The 17,220-nt window shown below is 42.0% G+C and overlaps 1 protein-coding gene across 1 annotated transcript in view; it reads left to right on the top strand.

Moving 5' to 3' along the window:
* GREB1L (GREB1 like retinoic acid receptor coactivator) overlaps positions 1–17,220 on the top strand; it is a 296,713-nt gene that overhangs the window by 241,422 nt on the left and 38,071 nt on the right. The window contains exons 16-18 of the mRNA XM_030810667.1: positions 3,475–3,655; positions 7,624–7,816; positions 16,107–16,240. Coding sequence (XP_030666527.1) covers positions 3,475–3,655; positions 7,624–7,816; positions 16,107–16,240 — 508 coding nt within the window. The remainder of the gene's footprint in view (positions 1–3,474; positions 3,656–7,623; positions 7,817–16,106; positions 16,241–17,220) is intronic.

Genomic DNA, 17,220 nt, shown 5'->3' with positions numbered 1-17,220 from the left:
TCAAAATGTGGGCGTTAAGTGTGCCCATTGCTACTAGGATGTCATTGTGCCTAAGTCCACTCAGCAGACAGAGCTAGGAAATTATATGTATGTATATTAACCCATGAATGCACACATATACCTCTTTATTTCTATATCTACCTATCTATGTTTAAAAATATGAGTTATTTGTAACTTCTTTCTCTGACAGGAAGAAACCTAGTTCTCATTATCTACAATATATTCACTTCTTTGACTTTTTTTCTGGTAATTACACAATTACTAACTCATACCTCTGTGCCCAAACCACTGTCTTATTAACAAAGAAATTCTTAATTTCCAGTGAGACAAACCTCTCCCATGTTTTCTACTTCAGAACTATCTTGACTCTTTTTGGTTCTTTGCTCGGCCATATACATTTTAAAAACATTTTTTCAAGTAAAATTAAAAAAACCTGTTGGGCCAGGATCATGCCTATAATCCCAGTGCTTTGAGAGGCCAGAACTGGAGGATTGCTTGAGGCCAGGGGTTTGAGACCAGCATGGGCAACATAGTGAGACCCCCATTTCTATAAAAAAAAAAAAAAAAAAATCTTAGCCAGGCATGCTAGCACATGCCTGCAGGCCCCGCTACTCAGGACACTGCGGCAGGAGGATAGCTGGAGCCCAGTAGCTCAAGGCCACAGTGAGATGTGATCATACGACTACACTCAGCATGGGTGACAGAACAAGACTCTTGTCTCTTTAAATTTTTTTAAAAAGGTAATTTTATTGGAATTACATTGAATCTCTAGATAAGTTTGAGGAAAATTTAATTTTAACTTTATTTTATGATGTAGCTCTATTTAGGTCATTTTTAACGTAATTAATAGTTTCATCATTTTCTCCATGAAGATCTTATATACCTTTTGTAAGATTTATTCCTAGATACATAATATTTTTTGAACTTACTGTTAATTTTTTTTCAAGCGCACTTCCTAACTACTGCTTGTGTACAGAAATGCAACTGATCTTTGTCAATTGATTTTGAATCTATCAACTAAATTCTTATTGATTCATTCATAGATTATTTTGTGTTTTCAAGACAGACATATTATTAGTAAACAATGATAGTTTTGTTCTTACTTGTTTTGTTTCTTTCTTTGTAGTTATAAGCCAAATATATATATATATATCTCAGGATATACAATTACAAAATGTGAGTCAGGCTGCACAATATGCATAGAAAAAAAAAACAGGAAAGAAAGCACAAAAATGGAAGCAGTGAATTAAAGAATTATGGATACATTTTTATTTTTAAATGTATGTCTATACTTTCCAGTTTTTCCAAAATAAGTATCTATCACTTTCATTATGAGGAAAAAAAACAAACTTAAAAATAAAAGCAAGTCTATAACACAGTTTAAAAGTAGGGATGATCTACTAAAAATGCCCAGCTACAAATAAAACAATCAAGTAGCTCTGATGTGCCTGCTGAGGACAGAGCCAGCACCCTGTATAGTTATGGACTAATATACCATGTTATATCCAAGAAAACAACCTCTTAGATTTCTGGAACTTTGTTTTTCCAGTAAGGGAATGTATGGAATTGACCTGTCAAAGATATACAGTCATCTTTACACTGGACCTTAGCCAAAAAGTCACAATCAGTCTTTATTTCATTTGTTTTGAAAGGCAGCAAACTCTTAATTATCAATACAGTATATTTTATCCTCTTTATGAATTATTTATGATCTTTTTAGGATGCCTTAACTCATGCTGCTTATTTCCTAAGGATAAACAGGAAATACAGACTAATTTGCAACTGGTACTGCACTCCCTATTTTACAGATAAGGAAACAGACACTTTAGAGGTTAAGTAGGTCTTTTCTCTAATGCCTCTACCAGCTTCCTCTACCTACCTCATAGTACCTCGTCTCCATCATGGCACTCATCAGAATTTTCTGTCTTCTCCATCATAAACTCCATGAGATTTAGATCTTAGTCCTGTTCCTCTCTGTATCCCCAGACCTAGCACAGTAAGTGGCATGGCACATAGTAGATGATCAATAAATAGCTATCGAAGGTTGAATGAGTTTTTTCCTGTCTTGTGTTTCTTTTTTAATTTTTTTTTTAACAGTCTCACTGTATTGCCCAGGCTGGAGTGCAGTGGTGTGATCTCGGCACACTGCAACCTCGGCCTCCTGGGTTGAAGCAATTCTCCTCAGCCTTCTGAGTAGCTGGGACTACAGGTGTGCACCACCACACCCGGCTAATGTTGGTATTTTTTATAGAGATAAGGTCTCACTATGTTGCCCAGGCTGGTCTGGAACTCCTGGCCTCAAGTGATCTGCCTGTCTTAGCTTCCCAAAGTGCTGGGATTACAGGCATGAGCCACCACACCCGGCCACAATCCACTTTCAAAAAAATCACAGTACCTGCCAAATTAAATGTTTGATTGATTGCTTTTGGAAATATTCACAACAAAATTTGACTACATTTGGGTGGGAATTGAAAACAATCGGTGAGTAAAGGCTCCTAATGAACAGTGTTTGAAAGCAAAATTACCTTTCTCTCCGCCTTTTCTGGTATAAAGAATTTTTCATATGGTAAAACTTTTTTTTCTGTTATACCATTTAGGCCTGTTAGTATTACAGATTCTAGATGCTAATTGTGTGTAATTGTTCATTGAGCTGCATTTATATTAAAAGAAAAGACAGATAAAATTAAGTCAATATAATTCATAAAAGTCTCTTCATTTAAAGGAAGATTTCTTCTTTTAATCAATTATCTCAACAACAGTTTTATGTGCCTAGAACTACTTTAGATGTGTGTAGAAGTAATTTTATTATAGACAGAGATAATGATACAGTATTAAAGTTTCATAGTTTCTAACATTTTGAGAATATAGCAATCATGACTAATTCAGTTCAGTTTATTAAGTTGGTACATAAATCCGACATTCATTGAGGTCTGCCAGTGCTCTAAATACTATGCAAGATGGTCACTGTATAAAAATGAGTAAAACACTACCATAAAAGGCTCACAGTCTAACGTGGTATCTTTGAACATTATATTGGTTTTTTTTCTTGTATATGGTTTGTTGCCGAATTTAGGGTAAAGAAGGCTTATATTAATTTGGTCAAGAGCTGTAGCCCAAAGCTTAATTTTTTTCCAGGTGGCCTGTTGAAGCCATTAGCAGCAGCATGTTATATACAAATAGAATTTAATGAAGCAAAGGTCTCATACACTCAGCTGCTTTTATCTCATGTACCAGAATGTTCCCTGTATTTGTGTCAGGGATGGGAGGTGAGCGTCAGTGTTACAAAGAAAAGGATATCTGATATTTCCTCCTCATACTGTGATGGGGAACATAAAAAAGAAAAAATATCTGCTCTGTAAATCTCTTCATACAGTTGGTACCCAGTGTCAGCTGACAATGAACTCAAGTCTATCTCCTGTGTGTGTGTGTATGTGTAAAAGTGTGTTAAAAGATGAACTTTTTTCTTCTTGGCAGGTGTCCTTGTAGACTTGGGTCTGGAGGAAAATGGGACAGCCCATCAGAGAGCAGAAAAATATGTTGTTCGTCTAGACAATGAGATTCAAACCAAGTTTGAAGTTTTTATGAGGAGAGTGAAACAGAACCCGTACACACTGTTTGTGCTAGTTCATGACAACTCCCATGTGGAACTAACGAGGTGATTGGTTCAGAGTGAGCAAATGGAGTCTCCCTTCTACAGGAATAATTATTACCTAATGAAATGTGTTAAAGATGGCCGGGTGCGGTGGCTCACACCTGTAATCCCAACACTTTGGGAGTCTGAGGTGGGTGGATCACTTGAGGTCAGGAGTTAGAGACCAGCCTGGCCAACATGGTGAAACCCCATCTCTACTAAAAGTACAAAAATTAGCTGGGCCTGGTAGTGCATGCCTGTAATCCCAGTTACTTGGGAGGCTGAGGCAGGAGAATTGTTTGAACTCAGGCGCTGGAGGTTGCAGTGAGCCAAGATCACACCACTGCACTCCTGTCTGGGTGACAGAGTGAGACTTTGTCTCAAAAAAAAAAAAAAAAAAAGAAAGAAAAGAAAATGTGTTAAAGGTGATTCCAAAGCCCAGGGACCCTAATGTTTGCCATCTTCTTACTGGTAACTTTTTCCTACCCTTTTCTTGCTCCCTCGACTTTTCTCATCGATTTCATGTTGGTCTTATGTTAACTACATTTATTAGTCCATTTTCATGTTGCTGATAAGGACATACCCGAGACTGGGAAAATTTACAAAAGAAAGAGGTTTCATTGGACTCATAGCTCCTCATAGCTGGGGAAGCCTCACAATCATGGCATAAGGCAAGGAGGAGCAAGTCACATCTTACATGGATGGCGGCAGGCAAAGAGAGAATGAGGAAGATGTAAAAGCAGAAACCTCTGATAATATCATCAGATCTCATGAGACTTACTGTCACAAGAACAGCACGGGAAAGACCCGCCCCCATAATTCAGTCATCTCCCACTGGGTCCCTCCCACAACACGTGGGAATTATGGGAGCTACAAGATGAGATTTGGGTAGGGATACAGAGCCAAACCATATCTTTCTGCCCCTGGCCCCTCCCAAATCTCCTATCTTCACATTTCAAAACCAATTATGCCTTCTCAACAGTCTCCCAAAGTCTCAACTCTTTTCAGCATTAACCCAAAAATCCAAGTCCAAAGTCTCATCTCAGACAAGGCAAGTCCCTTCTGCCTATGAGCCTGTAAAATCAAAAGCAAGTTAGTTACTTCCTAGATACAATGGGGGTACAGGCATTGGATAAATACGGCCATTACAAATGGGAGAAATTGGCTAAAACAAAGAGGCTACAGGCCCCAGTAGGAACTCTGTGTGGTGGGTCTGACCCTACGTTTCCCTTCCACACTGCCCTAGCAGAGGTTCTCCATGAGGGCCCCACCCCTGCAGCAAACTTTTGCCTGGGCTTCCAGCCCTTTCCATACATCTTCTGAAATCTAGGCAGAGGCTCCCAAACCTCAGTTCTTGACTTCTGTGCACCCACAGGCTCAACACCATGTGGAAACTGCCAAGGCTTGGGGCTTCCACCCTCTGAAGCAACAGCCCAAGCTGTACATTACATTGGACCCTTTTAGTCATGGCTGGAGCAGCTGGGACACAGGGCTCCAAGTCCCTAGGCTGCACACAGCACAGGGCCCGCCCCACAAAACCACTTTTCCCTCCTGGCCCACAAAACCACTTTTTCCTCCTAGGCCTCTGTGGATGGGAGGGGGCTGCCATGAAGACCTCTGACATGCCCTGGAGACATTTTCCCCCATTGTCTTGGGGATTAACATTCGGCTCCTTGTTACTTATGCAAATTTCTCCAGCCAGCTTATTCAGGGAAACTCCCCCTTATAATTCTATCAGATCTCATGAGACTTTCGCTATCACAAGACCAGCATGGGAAAGACCCATCCCCATAATTCAATCATCTCCCACCGGGTCCCTCCCACAACACATGGGAATTATGGGAGCTACAAGATGAGATTTGGGTGGGGAAACAGAGCCAAACCATGTCACTACACTCTGAATGAATTTAGAGATTCCTGAAAAAATTTTAAGAGCTTTGTGGAACTCAGCTTCATCAGAGAAAGGACAGCAATAAGGAGGTTAAGATGAATGAGCTCCTGGAAGGGAGATGTGCTTCTCTCTCTGCCTCCACCCCACTTTTCCATTTGGCCTTGCTTCTTTTCCTTCCTCTCCCACTATTTCTCCTTTTCCTTGCCCTTCTGTCTTCCCTCTTGCCTTTAAAAGCAGTAGAGATGCCACTTTCATGACCTGAAACCTTCCCCAGTTTCCCAGTTTAAACAAGAGAATATCATATTTACTGGATGAACTTATTTTTGAGATAGAGTCTCGCTCTGTCACCCAGGCTGGAGTGCAGTGATGCGATCTCGGCTCACTGCAACCTCCACCTCCTGGGTTCAAGCAATTCTGTGCCTCAGCCTCCCGAGTAGCTGGGATTACAAACGCCTACCACACATCTGGCTAATTTTTGTATTTTTAGTAGAGATAGGGTTTCACCATCTTAGCCAGGCTGGCTTTGAACTCCTGACCTCGTGATCCACCCGCCTTGGCCTCCCAAAGTGCTGGGATTACAGGTTTGAGCCACTGTGCCTGGCCTGGATGAACTTATTAATGAAAGAGAAGTTGGCAGGGTGTGGTGGCTCACACCTGTAATCCCAGCACTTTGAGAAGCCAAGGTGGGTGGATTACTTGGGGTCAAGAGTTCAAGACCAGCCTGGCCAACATGGTGAAACCCCGTCTCTACCAAAAATACAAAAAAATTAGCTGGGCGTGGTGGCACATGCCTGTGATCCCAGCTACTCGGGAGGCTGAAGCAGGAGAATCACTTGAACCCAGGAGGCAGAGGTTGCAGTGAGCAGAGATTATGCCACTGCACTCCAGCCTGGGTGACACAGAGAGAGACTCCATCTCAAAAAAAAAAAAAAAAAAAAAAGGAGTCAAATATGGAGCCATATTTGCTCCCAGATCAAATTCTACTAATTATCTGGTAGGGGGCATCTTTGCTTCTATGGATTAAAAAGCAAATCGGCAGGGGTGGGGGGTGGCAAATAGTCATCGTGTGTTACATATCATGGTTTGTCCTCACCATGTAGTGGGGAGAGAAATTTCAGACATCATCAAGCATTTATGGATGTTCTTTTCTCCAGGAGATGCTGAGGTTAGGAATCTGGAAGTTTTTGGTTTGTGGTAGGGAAATGTCAGAATTGCAAAGCTCTTTTTCAGAAGCCAGAAAGTGTTTGATAATACTCCACAATCTGAAACCTAGAGCCATACATAGGTAAATAAGATCTTGTAGAACTTGTTAGATTTCAAAGAACGGAAGGAAGGGAGAGAGAGAGAGCAGGAAAAGAAATTTTGCCCACATCTGTTCAGGTCTTGGTAGTCTCTATGAGCAGGAATAGCTCATTGACCCCGTACACCTCATCTTTGAAAGTTTTGGGTGATATTTCTGAGGATACATGTTGGTGGAACTTCTCTGAATTTAATTTTTTTTATGTTGTTTTTGGGTATTTTTTTTTTTTGAAACAGTCTCGCTGTGTTCCCAGGCTGGAGCACAGTGGCGTGATTTCTGCTCACTGCCACCTCCTCTTCCTGGTTCAAGCAATTCTCCTGCCTTAGCCTCCTGAGTAGCTAGGATTACAGGCACACACCACCACACCCAGCTAATTTTTTTTGTATTTTTTTTTTTAATAGAGACGGGGTTTCACCATGTTGGCCAGGCTGGTCTTGAACTCCTGACCTCAGGTGGTCCATCTGCCTTGGCCTCCCAAAGTGCTGGGATTACAGACGTGAGCCACCATGCCCGGCCCAACTGCAGATTTAGATATCACTGGCCTAAATGACTGAGTTTGCACTTTGAGGTATATTGGGAATAAACTGAAAAGGAAAAAAAATACATATTCCTGAAATCTGTCTGAAAAGAAGGAATGTAAATTTTTTTTCCCTTCTGTGTCAAATTTTAGTTGTTTCTTCTCTGCTCCCAATTGAAGAGAGACAGAAAAATAAAAACTAAAACAGTATCTCCATGTTAGTGTCTGATTCTGTATCTACTTGGTTAAATGAGGTATTAATATAACTTTCAATTTTTCTGCAGTGTCATTTCAGGCTCTTTGTCACATGGCGAACCCAGTCATGGGCTAGCTGATAGAATCATTAATTGCAGAGAAGTTCTGGAAGCTTTCAACCTCCTGGTGCTCCAGGTCAGCTCCTTCCCATACACTCTGCAGACCCAACAGTCCCGCATTAGCTCTAGCAATGAGGTTCACTGGATACAGCTGGATACTGGGGTGAGTCTCTTGCCTGCTGTCTGATACACTCTCATGTTCTTAGTTCCCCAGAGGGTAGGACCTTGTAACAAAATATGTCACGGCTTAAGACCATATTCATAAGAATTCAAAATCTAACATAATGCTTTATGTAAGAGTTCAAAAATCTGGCTGGGTGCGGTGGCTCACACCTGTAATTCTAGCGCTTTGGGAGGCCCAGGCGAGTGGATCACAAGGTCAGGAGATCGAGACCATCATGGCTAACACAGTGAAACCCTGTCTCTACTAAAAATACAAAAAATTAACCGAGTGTGCTGGCACACGCCTATAATCCCAGCTACTCAGGAGGCTGAGGCAGGAGAATCACTTAAACCCGGGAGGCGGAGGTTGCAGTGAGCGGAGATTGTGCCACTGCACTCCAGCCTGGGGGACAGAGCGAGACTCTGTCTCAAAAAAAAAAAAAAAAAAAAGCTAACATAATTCTGTATCTTCCAAAAGTTCCATATATTTACAATTATTATAAGACTAAAGGCTTGTGAATAGTATCCTATATAAATTTGATTAGGTGGTTCTTAGGTATCATGCAGATACAAAATTATCTGTCCTATATAATTTTTCAAAAAGAAAATGTTGATGTTATCTGAGGCCATCATCAATATCCTGGATTTCCTTTGTGCCTTCATGTGATTAATTTCACCCTGAGACCTGGAAATTTTATTGTCCTCTTGGATGGCCTTTTTGTCATGTTTTAGTCTGATGATCTGCATCACTGTTAATTACTCTCTTGCTCCTCCAGCAACTGGGTTTTTGTTTTAAATCAGTTTTCACAGTCTTCTGTATGAAATGGGATGATGGCACTGTTACTTTAAATAACTCCATAGTAGCAGTGAATGTGTTGAGACTACCCATCTCAACATTGGATATATCCAGGGATTTATAGTTTTTACTCCAATCTCTAATATTGAAAAATATTTTCTATGACCCATAAACTGTATGCTAAATATACTATCAAAGAAAAGAAATGTGAGCTTCATAGAAATAATAAAAATTAGCCATTAAGCAATGGATCCCTCATTTAAAAGTACCGAACACACTGGATATTTTTAAATAAACATGTTTAAGTAAAAAACACCAAAAATGTCTTACATAAAACTAACATTTATTTTTCAACCCAGTGCATTTTATTCTGTCATGAAGTAGGTAAGTTCTCTGACTTTGCACTCTTGTCTTCAAGCACTGGTTTGTTCCTTGCAAGCAGGAAGCTCAGGTCCTTGAATCTTCTTGTCTTCAGCAGTCACGGCCTTATGAGAACTAACTCAGTGTGTTCTATCACTAGAGATTACTTTGAGCTTTTGCTTTCTTGGTATCTTCTCCATGCCAGCTCCAGCCATTCATTGGGCAGTTGAGGTAGGGGTGAGATAACAGAGCTGCCAGAGTTCCTTTGCCTCCAAACTACAAGGGGAGCCTGTGGGCTACCCAAGTAGCTGCTGGGTTGCTCTGACAAAGAATGGAATTGCTAAGAGAATGAATGGAAAGAATAATTATTTTTTTAATTAATTTTTTTTTGAGGCAGAGTCTCACTCTGTCACCCAGGCTGGAGTGCAATGGTGCGAACTCAGCTCACTGCAACCTCCACCTCCCAGGTTCAAGCAGTTCTCCTGCCTCAGCCTCCAGAGTAGCTGGGATTACAGATGCCCACCACCATGCCTGGTTAATTTTTGTTTTTTTAATAGAGACCGAGTTTCACCATGTTGGGCAGGCTGGTCTCGAACTCCCAACCTCAGTTGATCCACTCACCTCGGCCTCTCAAAGTCCTGGAATGACAGGTGTGAGGCACCATGCCCAGCCAAGACTAATTAATTTTTTAATCCCCCAGATAGTTCTCCTGTTATACATTAAATTTCAATATATTGTTGGAGTGTAGAGAGAACTGTCCTAATTCAGTCTTTCCAAAAGGGATCACACCCCAGTGATAGGAAGAAGGACCAATAGCCTCTGCCCTTTATTTTCTCCTACCATGAAATAGAGAAACAGGTTTAAAATAATTTTCCTTAAATGTCATTTTAGCCAGGCACAGTGGCTCACACCTGTAATCCCAGCACTTAGGGAGGCCGAGGTGGGCGGATCACTTGAGCCCAGGAGTTCAAGACCAGCCTGGGCAACATGGTGAAACCCCATCTCCACAAGAAGTATAAAAGTTAGCCAGGCATGGTGGCATGTGTCTGTAGTCCCAGCTACTCGGGAGGCTGAAGTGGGAAGACTGCGCAAACCCAGGAGGTCGAGGCTGCGGTGAGCTGAGATTATGCCACTACACTCCAGCTTGAGAGACAGAGCAAGACCCTGTCTCAAAAAAAAAAATCATTTTAAGGAAATGATTAATTTTTAAGGTTTAATAATGGTATTACAGTTATTTATTTTTATGTTTTTTTGAGTCAGGGTCTGACGCCCATGCTGGAGTGCAGTGGTGCAATCATGGCTCACTGCAGCCTCAAACTCCTGGGCTCAAACAATCCTCCCACCTCACCCTCCCAAGTAGCAGAGCTACACGCACATACCACCATGCCTGGCTAATTTTTAAAATATTCTGTAGAGACAGTGTCTCACTGTATTACCCAGGCTGGTCTCAAACTCTTGGCCTCAAGCAGTCCTCCCATCTTGACCTCCCAAAGTGTTAGGATTACAAGCATGAGCCACTGTACCCAGCCTGTGGTTATGTTTCTGAAAAGGGTTCTTGGCCGGGCGCGGTGGCTCACGCCTGTAAACTCAGCACCCTGGGAGGCTGAGATGAGTGGATCACTTGAGGTCGGGAGTTCGAGACCAACCTGGCCAATGTGGTGAAACCCCATCTCTACTAAAAATAGAAAAATTAGCTGGGTGTGGTGGCAGGCACCTGTAATCCCAGGTACTCCGGAGGCTGAGGCTGGAGAATTGCTTGAACCCAGGAAGTGGAGATTGCAGTGAGCCAAGATTATGCCACTGCACTCCAGCCTAGGTGACAGAGGAAGACTCCATCTCAAAAGCAGAAAGAGGGGAGGGGCTTCTTATCTTAGACATATCTAGTGATGTACTTCTGGATTAAAGATATGATATCAGGTATTTGTTCAAACTAATTGAGAGGTGAATAGTTATACTCTTCTTCAATTTAAGATTTAAAGAAATCATCCCTGAAATTGAGATCAACATGGGATAAAGGAAAAAAAAAAGCATTTAATTTAATATACAACAACCTTATACATGTAAGGGAGAAGCTCCTGATGATTAGCGTCCTTTAGTTATATTGAAGCCTATATCCCAGGAGGAGTAATTGGAAAAAAGCAAATTAATTTAATTCAAAAAATATGATTGAGCACACTTGTGGACTTGTGTTGAATCTTGCAAAGAACACACAGAAAACTGATGGTTTAGGCCGAGCGCAGTGGCTCACACCTGTAATCCCAGCACTTTGGAAGGCCAAGGCAGGCAGATCATTTGAGGTCAGGAGTTCGAGACCGGCCTGGGCAACACGGTGAAGCCCCATCCCTACTAAAAATACAAAAATTAGCCAGGTGTGGTGGTGGGCAACTGTAATCCCAGCTACTCAGAAGACTGAGGCAGGAGAATCACTTGAACCCGCGAGGCGGAGGTTGCAAAAAGCCGAGATAGCACCACTGTACTCCAGCATGGGTGACAGATTGAAAAAAAAAAGAAGAAAGAAAAAGAAAACTGATAGTTTAGAGGAGAAAGCAAAGTACATATCTAAGTCACTATTATCCAGAGGAGAATAAGACAATTTCAAAAAATCAAAATGCTCCGGGAGTTGAAGTGAGGGAGGAGTCACATTTATTTGAGAGGTCCAGGGGAAGCTCCGTGGAAAAGAGAGAACAGGGGATGGCCCTGGAAAGACAGGAAGGCCTGGGCAGGGGGATGGGTGCAGGAGGAGGCACTCCTGGCAGCAGTGTGGGCAGGGGACACAGAGGAGAAAGCTGTGGGCATTTTTCAGAGAATGCTGGATAGGATGCAAAAGAAGACTGGAAATATACACATGAGGCTATGAGTGCCAGGCTAGCAAAGTTTACACTTATTATACAGGCATTAAGGATTTTTGAGCAACAGTATATATATATGTATGTATGTATATATATATATATGGCATTATTAGAATTTACCTGTTTCTTGTTTATATTAACAATGTAAATGTACAGCTTGATGAATTTTCACAAACTAAATACACCTGTGGGACCAACACTCAGATCAAGAAACAGAATATTACCACCACCGTGGAAGTCCTGTGTCCCTTCTAGGCACCCCCACTAAAGGGTAACAGTGGCCTCCTGTGCTACAGATTTGTTTTGCTCAGTATGGAGCTTATATAAATGGAAATATGGAGTATGTACTCTCTTCTATCTGACTTCCTTTGCTCAACATTATGTTTGTGAAATTTGTAGTTTTCATGAATCGTAAATCATTCTTTTTGCTCTGTGTGTGTGTTACATTATATGACTCCACCACAATTCATGTATCCATTCTATTTTATTTTACATAGTACTGCTGTAACATCCTGGCACACCCTTTAGTAAACGTATGTATGCATTTCTTTTGGGTGTCTGAGAGTGAAATTGCTGTGTCATCAAGTACTCATATGTTCAGCTTTAATAGCTACTGAGAGGCAGTTCATTCAATCTAGAGGCTCAGTCAAAGTGATTAGAAGTAGATCAGTCAGTGGCTTTTCTGATAATTTGGGTTAGAATGAACAAATACATGAATCAGAATGATGGTCCTGGTAGTAAAATGGATGGGAGACGTGGTACATTTTCTAGGATTTGTTTATTCAGGGAGAGAGAAGAACCAGAAATATTTTTGAGGCGTTCTCTTTAGTTGGAAAAAAGAAGTTGAAGTTTTTTGTTTTGTTTTTTGAGATGGAGTCTCACTCTGACAGCCAGGTTGGAGTGCAGTGGCACGATCTCGGCTCACTGCAACCTCTGCCTCCTGGGTTCAAGCGATTCTTCTGCATCAGCCTCCTGAGTAGCTGGGATTACAGGCATGTGCTACCACGCTCGGCTAATTTTTTATATTTTCAATAGAGATGGGGTTTCACCGTGTTGGCCAGGCTGGTCTTGAACTCCTGACCTCAAGTGATCTGCCCTCCTCGGCCTTCCAAAGTGCTGGGATTATAGGCATGAGCCACCATGCCTGGCCCGAAAGAAGTTTGATTTGTGGAGGGCAGATGAGACTGACTTTGAGTTAAGATGCAGGTGAGCACACCATCGTGTAGATTACAGATATTTTTTTTTTTTTTACAAACAATGATTATTGAAGCAGCTGGTGTGGTTAGAATCATGGAAGAAAATAACAAAGAGAACTACCAAGAGGGTAGTGAGGCCAAGGGCCAACAAGTCATCACCACTGGCGTTGGCCTCAGGAGTCCTTGGTGACCTTCCAGGGAACAGCGTCTGGAGAGCAGAGCGTTGGACAGGAGCAAAGGCAGAGACAGCAGCAAAAGCACAGGGAGCGTGGAGAGTCACTGAGAGGGCAGGCCTTCCACAGCGGGGAGTTTGCCTTCTGAGAAGGGACATTCTCCACCCATAAATAGTGATTCAATAAGTCATACGATTTATAATACCTGAAACGTATCTTTATAGTAAAATCATTCAGTTTCATAACTCATAGTTTAAAGGATGGTTCCACTCATTTCTATTAAAACTTTTGTAACACAAAACCATAGTTACAGTTTAATGCAAACAGAACAGATGGAGAAAACGTTCACTTCTAATTCTAATTTTTAGTAGCTCTAGTTCTCAAAACCCATACTGGCTCTAGTTAATCATAGGCCATCTATTTACCAACCTCCTAAGAAGAAAGAGAGAGAAATAAAAACAAGAACAGGTGGACGCAAGGTGGATGCATCATATCCAGCAGTTCTAATGCTGTGTCAGGAAGAGCAGCAGGCTCGGAATAGGATTTGATATTTTCCCAAAGAAACGGGCCAAGGGTGAGAGGGAAACGTGAAGACCAAGTACACACTTCATAAAGCTTTTCCAAATGACTCTGTGTCTGCAGTCCAGATGAGGAGGGAAACTTAGATCAATGACTTTTTTCCTTGTGAAATGACTTATTTGACACAGTTACCCAGAACACAGCTAAGCCCAGAAGGAAATAAGCAAAGGCTTCTAGCCTTGAAAATAGATGTCATTCAATCTGTGTTGTCAGTCTCCAGTATCTCTAAGAACATATTCCGGTGCTCTCATAAAGCCTGTTTACTCTCAAACCCTATTCCTAAAAGCACGGTTTTGGGGGGCCTCAAAAAATTAAAAGCTGCCAGTTAAAACATGCTTTATTTTTATCTTATGGACCTTATAAATCATACAGTTGTTTCTCTTTAGATGGTTACTGAAAAGCTTAGAACCAGCTGGGCACATTGGCTCATGTCTGTAATCCCAGCACTTTGGGAGGCCGAGGCAGGTGGATCACCTGAGATCAGGAATTCGAGACCAGCCTGCTAACATGGTGAAACCTCATCTCTACTAAAAATACAAAAATTAGCTGGGCGTGGTGGTGCGTGCCTGTAGTCCCAGCTGCTTGGGAGGCTGACGCGGGAGAATGGCTTGAACCCAGGAGGCAGAGATTGCAATGAGCCGAGATCACGCCACTGCACTCCAGCCTGGGTGACAGAGTGAGACTCCTCAAAAAAAAAAAAAAAAGCTCAGAATTTGGGCTACCAAATTTGTAGCCCACTTCTAACAAAATGTGCAGAAGCTGCTGGCATGCATTTTAGGGAATACTTACTTTATTCTTGGCCCAATCTTCCTTCTCTTACCCTTGCTTTTTCTTGCTCTGATTGCTTAATTTATTTTTATCTTAATACATTATATATATATATATATATATATATTTTTTTTTTTTTTTTTTTTTTTTTGAGATGGAGTTTCGCTCTGTTGCCCAGGCTGGAGTGCAGTGGTGCAGTCTCGGCTCACTGCAATCTCCACCTCCAGGTTCAAGGTATTCTTCTGCCTCAGCCTCCTGAGTAGCTGGGTCTGTAGGCACCCACCACCACGCCTGGCTAATTTTTGTATTTTTAGTAGAGATGCTAATTTCACCATATTGGCCAGGCTGGTCTCAAAAAAAAGTGCTGGGTTCACAGGCGTGAGCCACCGTGCCCAGCCTTTATCTTATTACATTTTTTAAAGTGGCCTTATTTCCTTTATGAGTTGGAGAGTGCTTAAATTAAAATGTCAACACATAATAAATAACAAAAGTGGGCCAGGCACAGTAGCTCACGCCTGTAATCCCAGCACTTTGGGAGGCCAAGGCGGGCGGATCACCTGAGTCCAGGAATTTAAGACCAGCCTGGCCAACGTGGCGAAACCCCGTCTCTCCTAAAAATGCAAAAAAGAAATTAGCCAGGCGTGGTGGTGGGCGCCTGTAATCCCAGCCACTCGGGAGGCTGAGGCAGGAGAATCGCTTGAAACCGGGAGGCAGAGGTTGCAGTGAGCTAAGATCGTACTATTGCACTCCAGCCTGGGCAACAAGAGCAAAACTTGGTCTCAAAAATAAAATAACAAAAGTGAGACCAAATGACACAGGCAACATGACAGCAAGAAGTGACTGTAAAAAACTAATGTAGAAAAGATGCAAAAGAAAACTATAAACAAAAACATTCATGAACTCAAAAAGCTTATTTAATATCGTAGAGCTTCTGAGTTTAAGGATAAGCAACTTGTCACACTTCTCAAGATTCTCTGAGGGCATCGTTGTGTCAAGGCCTAAAATAGCTATTCATTTTCATAGTGATGACTGACTCATCAAGAGGGGGCTACGTTAAATACTGTGGATCTTGTTTAAGGAAAGCATATATTCCATTTTTAAAGTAAAATTTGTTTGCAAAGAAAAGCTTTTATGAGTTATCATTATGAAATGATGTCAGAAAAGTTAAGGTTTCTGTAACAGAGGAGTTTGTCAATCTCTAGAGCGTTCTGAGGAGAGCCTATTTATCTGTATAGGGAACTACTTCCAGCAGGGAAAAAGGCTGAGAATTGAGGCTGGCTGACCTTGTGTATCCCAACAAAAGAAAAAGAAAACGAACCATGTGCCTGAAGGAAGTGTGTCAACTCTCCACTAATCACATATTCAGTTCCTTTGAAATGAAAAGAAGTTTCACTTAGTGCCTCAGAGCTGACTGCAGAGTTGGTGTCCGGTTACATAATGAAACAGTATTTTTTCTTACTTGTCAGGAAATAACCTCTTACAGGGGTTATTTCTGTAAACCCCACTTTCTGGAAAACAAGACACGCTGTATCCTGTCCTCATTGGGTTTTTGCTCTGTATTTTGAACCAGGAGGACGTGGGCTGCAAGGAGAAGCTGTACTTTGGCTTGAATGAGTACAGCAAGTCTCTGCAGTGGGGGATCACGAGCCCACTTCTGAGATGTGACGAGACTTTTGAAAAAATGGTGAACACACTCTTGGAGAGGTAAATAGTAAATACGGCTTTCTGCTCTTCTCTCTAGCTGTACTTGCAGATCTAAAATAGCCAAAAGCCTTTTGTGTCAGTGCCACGGGGTGTTTGCTGGAGCCCTTGCAGATGACATGCAAAGGCCAAATTAAAACAGCCTTTCCTAAGATGCCCTACGATTGTTTTATGTGATCATCCAAGACCAATAAAGGAAAATACAACCAAAGTGGGCCCTTGCACTACTTTTCACGCTGAGTCAGCTCCCGGTCATGCTTCATTGCTATCATCAGGAGATGAATAGGGCAGAGAGGGATTTGCTTATTCAAGACCCGCTTCTGGCCGGGCGCGGTGGCCCACGCCTGTAATCCCAGCACTTTGGGAGGCCAAGGTGGGCGGATCACGAGGTCAGGAGATCGAGACCATCCTGGCTAACACGGTGAAACCCCGTCTCTACTAAAAATACGAAAAATTAGCCAGGTGTAGTGGCGGGCGCCTGTAGTCCCAGCTACTCAGGAGGCTGAGGCAGGAGAATGGCGTGAACCCAGGAGGCGGAGCTTGCAGTGAGCTGAGACCACGCCACTGCACTCCAACCTGGGTGACAGAGCGAGACTACGTCTCAAAAAAAAAAAAAAGTCCCACTTCTCTGAGCTCCGGCCTCTCCTACCCTACACCTCAGACTTTGACATTTTTCCCTCTTTTCTTCCCTGTCCACCACAGGCAAGGACCCTAAGATGATTCAGTAAAAACTATACTATGAGATTTGAAGTATACACTGGAAGAAATTAAAGCGCAATCAGATAATTGAGGTGAATTCAGTTCTTGGGGCGCCTCCTCCAGTCCCTGGCCTTAGGGATTAAGGAACATAACTGCTGTCTTCTCTTCCCTTTTCTAAAAAAAGAAAAAAAAAATCCCCATTTCCAGATTAAACTCTGAAAGAGTTTTTTTCCCTCTGTGACCTTGAATCATAGATTCAGAGGTAGGTAGAGACATTAGAATTT

The sequence above is a fragment of the Nomascus leucogenys genome, chromosome 4 (genome assembly GCF_006542625.1).
Source record: "Nomascus leucogenys isolate Asia chromosome 4, Asia_NLE_v1, whole genome shotgun sequence".
Taxonomy (NCBI): Eukaryota; Metazoa; Chordata; class Mammalia; order Primates; family Hylobatidae; genus Nomascus; species Nomascus leucogenys.
The sequence above is the reverse complement of the archived record's forward strand: the minus strand, read 5'-3'. Positions and strand labels throughout refer to the sequence as shown.